At 29.0% G+C, this 13,496-nt stretch overlaps 1 protein-coding gene across 2 annotated transcripts in view; it reads right to left on the reverse strand.

Moving 5' to 3' along the window:
• LOC132947042 (dual oxidase maturation factor 1) overlaps positions 1 to 13,496 on the reverse strand; it is a 71,123-nt gene that overhangs the window by 23,534 nt on the left and 34,093 nt on the right. Inside the window, exons 1-3 of one of the 2 annotated variants that reach the window (XM_061017222.1) lie at positions 9,498 to 10,223; positions 637 to 790; positions 37 to 94 (exon numbers count right to left, since the gene is read on the reverse strand). In XM_061017222.1, the coding sequence (XP_060873205.1) occupies positions 37 to 94; positions 637 to 789 (211 nt within the window). In that variant the 5' untranslated portion in view covers position 790; positions 9,498 to 10,223. Of the gene's footprint in view, positions 1 to 36; positions 95 to 636; positions 791 to 9,497; positions 10,224 to 13,496 lie in introns of those variants that run through there. The other variant, XM_061017223.1, reaches the window with a different exon arrangement.

Consider the following 13,496-nt stretch of genomic DNA (forward strand, 5'->3'; position numbering starts at 1 on the left):
TAATTAATCAAAACATTGTCAAAAATTAAAACTTACACAATATGACGTTTCCGACGAACAGACTCAAGGTGACAGTTGTGAAGGTGGTGAACCTCTGAAAAAAAAATTCATTACCATCTACCTGGTAGGCGTGTAAGAGTAGGTATTTATTTGACAAGGTTTAAACTTTCATTCCGGAAGAAATAAGACGTGACTGTAGGACCGTATTAATATATTACATTACATACAGGGTGTTCCACCGCAAGTGTTTGCAGTGTTCCCCCACAAATAAAATATTTTCTAATTATAGTCTTGTGTAAATCTGGTTTTTAAAAATTATTATTCTATCTTTGTTATTTAAAAAATCGAAATACCTATATTTAAATGGATATAAAATTTTAAAAAAAAATGTCAAGTTTTTATATTTAATGAATTCTGTTTAGGTTTCATAGAGATAAATGCTTTTTCAAAGTTCAAACAATAAGTATAAGTAGTAAGTACAAGTGGAACTACGATAACTAGTTGAGCATAAGAACTATTTCTCTTAAATTTGTGACTTGCTGATAAAACTTCAAAACATTGTTTTATGATAGAAAAACTATTACTGTTTCATAACGTCAAACGATAAAAGTGTGCATACGGATATGAATTACTTACTTCTTTACGAACTCCCGGGAAGATGATGAGAAATGCTGTGAAAATCGTGCCGAAGACCAGACAAGTCGTAATCATTTGTACATCGCCTGTGACCGGTGTACGGTTGCTATAACCGTAGAACATGGGTCCTCCGTCACTCCTGAGCCACTTCATTCTATAAAAAAAACAAACATCATAGTTAAAATCAGAATTTCTTATGTTTATAAATTTATAATCATAATATTATAGTTTCCGTTAATTGGCTTATCTCGTCAAAACTCATCGGAAATTATTTGGCCATAGAATAAGCACACATATGACAACACGCTGGTATTCCTAGCGCATGCATTATCTATGTAGAATAAAAATTCGTTGAATAAGGAAGTTCATCTTATGCCATAATATTTTAATATAGGTACTCAAAATTATGTAATTGTTATACAGTTTAACAAAAAAAATATAAAATGTTCTAATCAATAGCTATATATTACCACATAATATTATCATTTTTCATTGTATTTAAGTACCAGTTAACAATTTTAATATACATTACAGAAAAATAATATTATGTATAATATATGAATATATTAAACATTATACATTATACACACATGACTAAAGTACCTATTAGGTATTAATTACCTATTAAGACTACTATATGTATATGACTGAAATTAAAATATCGTTGAGGTAAATACTTAACTTAACGATTCATAGAAACTACGCCTGACAATATTTCTTCTAATTTCCAAAAATGTAAGATTTTAGAATAATTCATTTAGCTTTGTGTTTTTAAGATTAAAGCAAATTGATCAATTATCAAATTTAATTGTAGGTAAAACTAGAGCCCTCTTTTTTGATTTTTTCAATTTTAAACATTTTTTGTGAAATTTAAAACGGTCATAACTTTCCCCGGATAATATTGTTACATTTAAATAAATTAAATGTAAAATGCACTCTAATTTTAAAAATGTCAAGAATAAATAAATATATTGTTCTGACTGTAAAATGTTCTCATGCAGGATTGTCGTCGTTTTGAGACTTAATTATTAATACACTATGACGTATACATAATGACTCGACGACAATATTCTGTTATATTATTATATATATTCATAGATCCGTGCAAAATGTATATATACCTACGTCCTACATACAAAAAACACTCTATAACAATATTGTATTGTCGTCATTGGAATCTTGGTTTCTAGTAAATAAATAAGATTTGGCTAAACATAATATAGATGGTAAAATGTACATCTCATCGATATCTCAATAATCAATGTCGATTATTTTCAACCGCAGCGACATTGTACTGTAGTATTGTGTCCTGTGTTTCAGATAAGTAAGCATTATGGTCACGGCCAAAATTAACGTAGCGCATAAACGTTCATCGAGGAATTCGGTATAGGCATTATTGAAATGCAGTTGGAAATTCACCATTATAGTTATGGCATGTTAATTTTGTCCAGCAGATCCGCATAAACCAGTCCTGGGTGTGACCAAGGTCGGGGCAAAGTGGCTTTTGTGCTAGTGTTTGTGGCTGGCTACCGTGTCAAAGTTGATCTTTGCCGCGCAACTTTTCTTGCTCCAATTCTTTTGTCAGCGACAATGCGGTGACAAATCATTTTCATATTATTATTGATATTTATTATTACATATATTATTATTACTATAATTTTTTTTAACGGGAAATATTCTAAGACTATGTTATGGAAGGCTAACTCTATTTGTATGCGCCGCACGCAACCGTCAGAATTACATATATATATATTATATATATTACGTCCAAACTGTGTAATATAATATAAATAATATAATGTGGTCTAACCGTTTAAGTAACTCTCGAACGTTAGGAAAACAAAAATCGTGATTTCTATTGAACGGGTCTATTTAAAGACTTATTCTATATAGTATATATATATTATGTAAGTGCTATAGTGTGCCACTAGGCCAATTATCTTGCGATGGTTATAGACACCTATAACCTATCAGTTAAGTATTTTCGAGATATTATCTGCAGGGCCTCCTAGGCTTGTATTTTTCTCGGAAAACCGTTTTGAATTGATCGATTGTTTAAAAAGTTGTAATTACAAAATTAACTTTATTTATTTAAATACACACGATAAACAAAATATATAACGTTACACGATTATTCATTTTTTGTGTTGCATAACATGCCCATATTAATGAGTAAATACGTTTAGCAAATTTATTGAAAAAATATAGGTATACCCTCGATTACAGACTACAGTGAACCTTCCATATTTCGAAGTCTTGTGGGCAACAAAAGAAACCCGTATTATAGAGAAACTCGTTAAATAGATTTAAATCAATTTGGTTTTAATCAGGCTTAATTCACAAACATATTTAGTTAAACAGAAAATTTTGTTAAATGGAAGTTTTGGTTTGTAAAAAAACACAACTCAGCAGTAAGATTACATTGGAAAATATAGTAGTATTTATAATCAATAGTAAGACTAACATAACAATGCTTATAGGTAAAAAGATAAATTTAAAAAATGTTTGAATGCTATGTTAACACTGAACTTAGATTGATAATATTATATTTTTCTTTTAAATTTTAAATTTCAAGACACTTTTTTGATTGTTAGAATCAAACATGTGTAAAATAATAATATGCTGATTAGCTATATCCTAGGTATTCTGGAAAAAATAAAGCATAGGATTTTTTTATATATATAGGTAACAACATAAATAGGGCACCTAATAATATGATTTATAATTATAAACCACTTCAATTGTGTTAGTTAAAACTGTTTTTACAAACATATCACTTCTTTGTTGGAGTAAAAATCATAATGAAAATGGAACGACGTGTGCTCAACAATTAGAGTATCAAAAGAAAGATGATCTACGTTACCTTCAACGTTTAGTGAAAAAATCTTAAACCTAAATGATATAATATAATATTATATTATGCTTGGGAATAAATTTAATTTTTAAATATTTAAACGAATATTACTAATAGTTGTTTAAATTACTACGATGTGAAAAAAAAATTGATAACAAATACATGCACATGCGTTAAATCATTTCACTGTTGGTATTTGTTTTAGCAATCCAAAATTGGAAATGTTTATTTTTCATGCACTTGTTAAGTCAAATAATGTGTCCAACAATATTTACTTTCTTAACTTGCCGAAGTACCAATATCACTTATGTTGACACGTATTTGTTCGATCGAATTCAATCATAAGTAATAAAATTAACCATATTAGTATATTGATAATTTTGTGTGAACCTAACCTATATATTAAAATTTCTAATAACTATACAAATATACGTATACTGACTTTTTCTTAAAACTGGGATAACGAGTAAAAAGTAAAGTTAGGTATTACATAATTTTATTTACTATACCTATACGAGCCATCTTCAAGTTAATTGATTCTAATCTCATTGTTAATTATTGTTTTTCACCCACTTGATAAAATACCAAAAAATATACATACACATGTGACTAGGTATACTATTATAGATATCATATACCAACGTACGGCTTGCACTACTCTTTGATCGAACATTTATGTACGACGTACGTACAACCTAACCCTGGGTTTGATATTATTCGTTCTGTCAGTTTAAAAAAATGTCAGTCTTAAATTTTGATTAATTTTATGAAAATATTTTATACAAAAATAAAAAGAAAACTATACACAACTTGTTATGTTGTTTATATATTATGCTAATATTTATGTATTTCTTACGTTCACTTGACTTCTGAACAGAATGCTCCGAACACCAAGGCGAATGTCATACGAATGACTCAATGACCCGTAGTGGTATGTACTGCCTCGTATGCGTTGCTCAACCATCGAAAAAATAACAACACTAAAATTCGCTTAATCGTGTAAATTCCCGTGAAAACCATTAGAGACTTCCACAAACAGTTAAAATAGAATTTCCGAGTGCAACTCAGAGGACATAATATACTGGAGGGGGGGGGGGGGGTCCAGAACCTCTGCCCCCCCCCCCGTAAATCCACCACTGAGTATACCTATCATAATTTATAAAAAATATTTTTTTTCTATGCAAAACAGTAATTACATATAAATAGTAAATACGCATCATTATAAAAACGCAATCAAGTTGTAAGCATGTCAAAGTAACAAATAAATAGGTATACATGTTGTATAGGTTAGGTTATAGTTTAGGTTATAGTTTAGAACTATAGGATTCTCAATATATTAGATAGTATTTGATAATAATTATAAATTGTAAAATTATATGAAAGGTACATCATTTTGTTTACATAATATAATACAATGACTAATAAGACGCATTCATGCTGTATATAGGTTCACTCTTATAACAATTTAAAAATATAAACAACACTACCTATGTTTTATGGCCATGGGTAATAGTCTTTAATCTTTCATCCATAATCTTAATACAAGTTTAATTAACAGCCATACAAAAAAAATTAATGGAATAAAAGCACTTTCGGTAATACTCTCCGAATGAAAGGTAATATTATTTTTATTATATAATGAATGCGTCGAACAATAATTTAATTGTTGAAACATAACGCGATTATCGAACCAGCACAAATGTATATAATGTATATAATATATTATTATCATAACCGGAATAAATTCGTAGCGTCCCAAAATCAGTTTATTGTAGCTACCTATATAAATAATTTTAAGCCCGCAGGTGATTTTTTTATATTTCTATAGGTTTTTAAATACCTACGTAAAATATTGAACCGTAATTTAATTATTTTTATTTTCAATATTTTTCATCTCAATTGTATTAGTTTAAGACCCGGACCCGGATTCTGCACGGTACGTTCGAGTTATATACATTTCGATAACTGACGTGGTTTTCCGTAACAAACCAAGCAACGATTTTAGATGTTGAGCGACGCAACGGTGCGTTGCGATTGTCAGCCACTCAATAGTATTATAATTAACACATTTTTAATTGTTGAAAATCGTAAAAACAATTAAATAAAAATGAATTGATGCTATATTCTCACGGTCCAATAGTAAAACTAATGACGAGCACCTACAACATTTAAGATTACCTATAATGAATATTATTGCGTGTTACTAACCTGCGAGCTATATTTGTCAAGTTAATTACCCACCATAAGTTTAAAAATTACATTTGGTTTCTTCAAAATTGAATACATCGTGTTATCAAAATTAAAATTGAAAAATGCCCTAGTAACTTGTATTGTAATATCCCAACACCTTCCATTTGGTATCATTAGTTTTTTTGCTGAGATACCTAGTAGGAGTAATTGTTGTAGAGGTGTTAAAACTGCGTCAAGTCATCATAACGACGTTGCAGATTTTGATATTATCACACCTTCTTATATAAGCATTTAACTAGTTATTGTATACTATAAAATATAAATTACGATATATTTTAATTTTTAATGACATGAAAAAATATGTATAATATTGTATAATAAAATTTAGATTGTTATTTAAAAAAATATATTACGTACCTAAGTAGTAAGTACTATACATAATTACATATTTAAATTATTTAAATTGCTATGTATAGATAATAATTAGTTAAATCTAAAATATTTTTATAGAGGTTTAAATATTTTCCAAGATATCAAACTAGGCTGATTAACAACAACTAACATCACGATTCATGAATTAAAAACAAAGTTTCATAGACAATTTTGCACAATATTGCAAAATCTAAAATATTTTCTTGAAAACTAATTACATAATATGCGTTGATTACATTTCGTTACTTTTAAAGCAATTTAGTTTATGTATATTAAGAACTTAAATATACATATACAATTATACAAATCATTCCCAAATTACTTGAATATCATACGTGTGTAAGGCGGAGACAACAAATGCATGGGTAGCATCCTCTGAATATAGTTTTTAATAAATTGTATGTTCTTTGTATTTTTGGAGATATATTTATGTATTAAAATTATAAAATGAAACATTATTATTTGATTTTTACCGATCAACATTATACAGGGTGTCCCACTGAGATCTGACAAATGAAATAACTTTTGTTCTAATTAATATTTTTAAAAAATTTCTTTTAAATATAATTCATAGACTATTGCGCTACATTTTTAGTATACATTTTTTATTTTTTATTTTTTAATACTGAAAATAAAAAACTTAAAAACTGATAAAAAAAATTTCCAAAATATCCAAAAAATATAAATCATTTTGAAATTATGTTACTAAATGTTCATATAAAATAATTTCAAAATGATTTATATTTTTTGAAATTATAATGTTTCTAACATAAACTAGATCGTATATTACTTAAAAAGAATATTGATATTTTAAAAAAATGGTAAAAAAATCAGCCACTTGACTTAAATAAATGTTTTTACGATATAAATTTTTCTGAAAATCAGATTTACAAATTGGCTATTTTGGATATTTTGGAAATTTTTTTTATCAGTTTTTAAGTTTTTTATTTTCAGTATTAAAAAATAAAAAAAGGTGGATAAGTGGATGTCGCTCTGCTGTACAGTAGGTTACAAGTGGGTCACTGTAATGGATGGTGTTAAATTTGAATTCAATGATATAATATCATTGTATAAGAAAAACGATTCTGAGCGAAAACGGTCAGTCAGCCTATGATATTACCAAGTATATTTGATGATATTATTGTGAATAAAGTAATTTATAAATAACCTATTTACGTGGAGCCTTGTTTTCAATTTTCAATCCTTAGCTATAAAAGTTGAACATTTTATAAATTTTTAACTACAAAATAATTATTAAATTATAAATTTGATAAATTCTGTCCAAATTTGATCTTTAAATGCTTATAAAAAAAAACTGTGCCTATGTATTTTCAATATTTTTCAACTGCTATTGTAAAAATATATCAGGAGTCTTGTATTAAATTTTTACACTTTTTGGCCCAACAGATAAAACTTTATTGATATTTATAGAAAAAAAAACTAAAAAAATTGAAAACTGAAAATGCCCGTAAACAGCTCAAAAAGTGTCAAAATATTTTCAAAATTGTATGGTGTATAGGAAATGCTAATATAAACATTCAGTGAAATTTTCATGTATCTACAGTTATTCGTTTTTGAATTACAAGAAAATAAGGAAATCGGTACATGAGAAATCGAGTAAATATCTAATGTTGTAAAAATATGAATTTAAAACGCTCATAAAAATTTAATTTGACTTTCTTGTAGAAATTTTTTTTTTGATAAAGTTAGACAAACTTATGAGGAATCTTGTATTAGATTTTAAAATCTTAGATTTAAAAAGAAAATTTTTTATGAATTTCTAACTCAAAATAATTTGCAAATTTTCGTGATTTTTCCGTATTTTTTCAAGATTTGAACTTTAAACGTGTATAAAAAAAAACTGTGACTAAGGATTTTTAATTTTTTTCATCTGCCTTTGAAACAATAACCTAGGAGCCTTCTATTAAATTTTCAAGCTTTTTTACCCAACAAATAAAATTTTATTGATATTTATAGAAAAAAAATTTAAAAAAACTGAAAACTGACAATGTCCGTAAACAGTTCAAAAAAAGTCAAATTATTTTCAAAATTGTATTGTGTATAGAAAATGCAAATATAAACAACCAGTGAAAATTTCATGCATCTACGGTCATTTGTTTTAGAGTTACACCAATAACCAAAATCGATTTTGTTAAAAATCGATTTTGCGTAAAAATTCCCGTTTTTCCTTAATTTTTCTTTTGTTTTTCACATCGCTTTTGAAAACTACTGGGAAATTAAAATTTTGACCTCCCCAATGCACCAACGATATTCACTTTCCCATCGAACAAGATACTGAAGTCGAAAATCGAAGCATTATTTCGACTACTTATCGTGTACACAGACACAAAAATAAAAAAATAAAAAAAAAAAAAAATAAAAAAAAAAACACACATCATTGTAAAATCAATACATTCATCGTTTCACTCAGAATCTAAAATAAAAAATGTATACTAAAAATGTAGCGCAATAGTCTATGAATTATATTTAAAAGAAATTTTTTAAAAATATTAATTAGAACAAAAGTTATTTCATTTGTCAGATCTCAGTGGGAAACCCTGTATATTAAGTAGTAATAGTAACTTATTATACGGAAATACTTTATACTTAACTTTTGAAAAGGGTAGTAAAAAAAAATGTTTTCCCAGGTCGTGTGCTATGGTGTGATTAGATTTAAACGTTTAATTATATCCTGTCACACAATACTATAATAGTGTATATCGACGTGCAATATACACTACATAATATATTCATAAAATATACATTCATTAATCATCGGCAAGTGCAAGACATTTAGTGTTCGCGTCAAACTATGGGTGTTTTATATTTCAGTTACAATTTAAAAGCAAATGAATAATTTTCAAATGTATAGTTTTTTATTTTGTAGTCTCAACATGCATGCGTGTTTATCTATATAACATCGCTTTTACTTCAACGATATATATTATGAAATATACCAGAACTTAGCGTATGCCGTTATAAACATTATTATAAAATATAGGCACATATAATATATTGTATATACTATATCAATGGCGTAGCAAGAATATTTTTTCGGGGGGGGGGGAGGGGGGGCTGATCAATTTTTACACTTTTACACATTAAATACGTACTAGCACAGATAGATAGTTGAAAAGTGTTAATACTTTTTTAATATTTTAAATACAATTTAAGACTTTTTGAGCGACTATTATAGACAATTAAAATAATTTTTAAATTTTCTTAACATTTCTGGGTGAGGAGGGGCTGTATCGCCCTCAGCCCCTCCCCTGGCTACGCCACTGTACTATATGTCTATATACATGCATATAAATATATTAAAGGTATGCGTGGAAAATAAAACTAATTCGAACATAGTGTGTTGTACAAATTATATATGACAAACCTGTGGCGGTCGGTGGTTGGAAAGGTTTCGTCCGGAAATATATGATACGACTATATTATAAAAGTAATATTATAATATAGTGTAATTATATTTAATATGTGCGCGATGCGACGCGACGAGTTCCGGAGATCAGTACGGTTTAATGTCGATATTAATATTATTATAATAACCGGCGCCGCACATCACGTAGAAAAAAAGCAAAAAAAAATGGTAAGGTCGGACTTGAATTCGAATTTTCGTATTCGAAAACACGCGCAATTTACATAGGTAAGCGGTTCGCACTGTTGTTATAATACGATAAACGTTACCGCGTCCTGCTGGCACCGGAACATAATATTTATTATTCCGTCGGCGGGATAAAATCGAACGAATTTTTTTATCACAAAAAATTTAACCGTTTCGCGGACGTCTGGACGCGAGTCACCAAATCGGGAGCGCGTGCGTGCGGACCGGTAACCGAACGGATACTGATGGCAATGATGCGGCTTCGTCGGCTGCCGGACGCGGTTTGCCGGTCGCGTGCGCCACTGTATTGTTATATATTACTCAATTTATTAACACGAGAACAATATATTATGTTGTATGGCGACGACAATTTATTATGCGCGGTAAACGATGGTGATAACGACATTGACTGCAGTGAGTGTGGAGTCGGTGAGCAGCAGAGGACTTATTATACTAAACGAAACGACGACGGACGAGACCGCGGCGAGACAATGTGCGCGACGGCGGATATTATTCAGGAACGATATAATATATTTTTTTATGATTTTAGTTTTTTTTTAGAGTGGGATGAGGCAGCGCAAGGTCTCCGGCGTTGGCCTCTAATAATGATAGTAATATAATAATAATAGTAATGTAAAATACGATACGATTATCTGTTGAAATTTTTTTTCCGCCCGCACGCCGTACGCGGGAGGGCATTAATACCTGTACAGTGTATACACTTCCGAGCTTTCACCGGAACCGCGCGAGTATTGCAGCCCGTCGCCGTCGTCGCCGTCGGTCGACTTAATACGAATTAAATTATTATTATCATCGTTATTAATATTATTGTTCGCGACACGTACCTATATCATATTATTATTATATATTATAAGCGACTACGTTCGCGTATACGAGCAAGGTCGACCGGACTCGATCAACGTGTCATTATAATTTATATATAAGTACGTACAACGATTTATTAATTTCAATCACCGTCGTTATTATTATTACCTATTTATATATATATATATGTAGGTACCTACTATATTATTTTCACGCGGACGAGGAAACGCGCCGGCCGACATCAGGAAGTAAAACGAACGACGCGGTGTCTCCCGCGCCGCACGTTATTGTTATATATATAAGAAAGCTATATATAGGTAGGTAGGTACCTAGAATGTTACAGGCGATCGCATTCCATAATAAAATCATTTATAATGTTATGATCGATTATACGCGATTTATGTAGGTACAAGGTGATTCTTTTATCACAATAAACTGCAGTCATTCTCCCCGTAAATCGATGTGTTTTTTTATTTTTATTCAATTCTATATAGGAAGTACCAATTATAATATCTTAACCACACTACATTTTTAAAATGTGTAAATTTTTTTTACTAAAACTGTTATCGTTATCATTTGTTTACGTTATTTACGTTTTTAATGATAACATACATTTTTAATTTCATATTTTAAAGAACAATAGTTTTTTGAGGATTTCGTAGAATTTAATTTCTAACTAAGAGATATAGTTGATTATAGTTGTACAAGTATTTAAACGATAAAGCTTAGACGATTTCATATACTATGTAACCCCGAGCTACTCAATTTCACTTACACGAAAATTTAAACGATCTTTTTAATATAAACTTTTAACTAATATTAACCGTAGGTACTACTGTATTCTATTTGTACGCAAGAGCTTATATTTAATCATTATCATTGCTATTATTGTCATTATTATAATATCATGTCTTGCAGCGCAGTTATAACATTGTTAATGTGAATCATAAAATATAAACATTACAAATGCAACGATGATATGCTTTGTGTCTTTGTGGGAATAATAGGATATTGTGTAAATTTGCACGCACAACAGCTGCAACACTCTGCAGGCTCTGTACAGTTGTTGCATACTATTATATTTATACAATTGTATACATCTACATGAAATAAAAAAATCGTGTTTTTATTACACCTATAAATACACTATAAATACACTCGTGAATATCATTTTCCTAGATCGAAATTTGTTCCGGCATTCCTATACTTTTGGGTTGGGCTGCAGTATATAAAACACGCGTGTAAGCAGATACACGCAACACACGTGACACGATTGAATTTGATATTTTCTAGTAAAATTGTACTGTGTACTGTGTATACAAATCTGTATGACTTCGTGTTTATTATTCCATAATATCAAATATAGTATTATAGTATAGTGTATATTATTCTATACAGGGTGATTCATCAAGCATGTTCACCCTACGTTTTACCAATGAATCTATAAAAATGATATGTTCTTTGGTATTTTTAAATGAGCACCATATTTTCAAATATGTATTTATTAATATGTGGTAAGAGTGTCCTGCAGCAGCGATAAAAGCTTCTCTTTTTCAAATGAACTCCATCCTTTCTACTATGCAGAATTGTTATGGAGATGTTTTTTTGAAAAAATTAATGTAGGTATAATATGCTTGCCTGGGCAAAAGTTAAAATATAACTAAGTTTTGCTCAAGTACGTTGGGAAGTTAGCGTTTTGTACTGGCATTTCTGAAGTTGACCTGACTTTGATTTTTGCCCGTACCATATATATAAATCAAAATTTAGCCGAGTAGTTCCTGAGTTATATTAAACTATAAGCTTTAAGGGAAAAAGTCCATGATATAAATTTTAGAAGATATAGGAGTTTATGATGATTAGCAAATTATAGTAATAATTACTTTGTTAATTATTAACATTAATTTATCAATTTTTATAATTTGTAAAAATTATCAGAGTCGTATGATAAGTTTACTAGACTGAATATTACATACCTATATTTTATATTTTACATATAACTATTATAAAGGAATATTATATTATTTTTAGTACATTTGTACAGTTTAATAACTTAGAAATTGTAGGTACTCATTTTAATTTTGATTTAGGTGTGTCAATATTTGCAAACAAATCATCTATATACAAATTACAGTAAAAAATGGGATTTTAACTTGAAAATAATTTTATGTCACCACTGAATTACTTCTTAAATAGTATCAAATAATGAATATACAAATATTTCAAAATATGGTCTACTTATAGACATTTAAAATTTACAAAAATCAGGATTTTAATAAATAAATTATTCAAGGATAAAAATAAGACTATAAGAGTAATGCATGGGCATGTTTGATGAATCATGGTTGGTATACTCATATACTTATTAACTGTTGGTTTAAACTTATTGTGTTACATAAGTTTTAAACTTTTCAAACGTAGCTCATTAAACGGTTATTATTTGGTAGATATTGGCGTATTATTGTATATAGACGAAACAAAATTGTTTGCTATCGCCTGTCGGCTGTCACGTATTTTCAGTAAAATTCTAATTTCTAATTATGTGCCAACCCGAGTGTAATATAACTACGCCTTTGAGCTTTACACAAAATATTATATAATTACACGATTCACCGAAAAAGTTTAATGATGAGTTGTGGAAAGACCCCATCCGTGTAATTTTGATTTTGCTGATGAACTAATGACGTGTGAATTTCAAAACTGCAGAGCCAGGAAAATAGGAAATTTACGGGAATGGTAAGTCAAATGTTCGCAAAAAAATTAATTTGGAAAATGTTGATTAATCGAGGGGGCTGGTGAGACCTGTTGCGGGCCCCTTCCGCATGTATTTTAAGTATTTTTGATTTTCCAGAGGAAGGAGTGTTTTCATGTACCAAGATCATTGTTCTAAATTTATATTGACTCAACGATATTATTTTCATTCTTTTTTTTTGTATCTATATAATATTATGT

Source organism: Metopolophium dirhodum, chromosome 6 (genome assembly GCF_019925205.1).
Source record: "Metopolophium dirhodum isolate CAU chromosome 6, ASM1992520v1, whole genome shotgun sequence".
Classification (NCBI taxonomy): Eukaryota; Metazoa; Arthropoda; class Insecta; order Hemiptera; family Aphididae; genus Metopolophium; species Metopolophium dirhodum.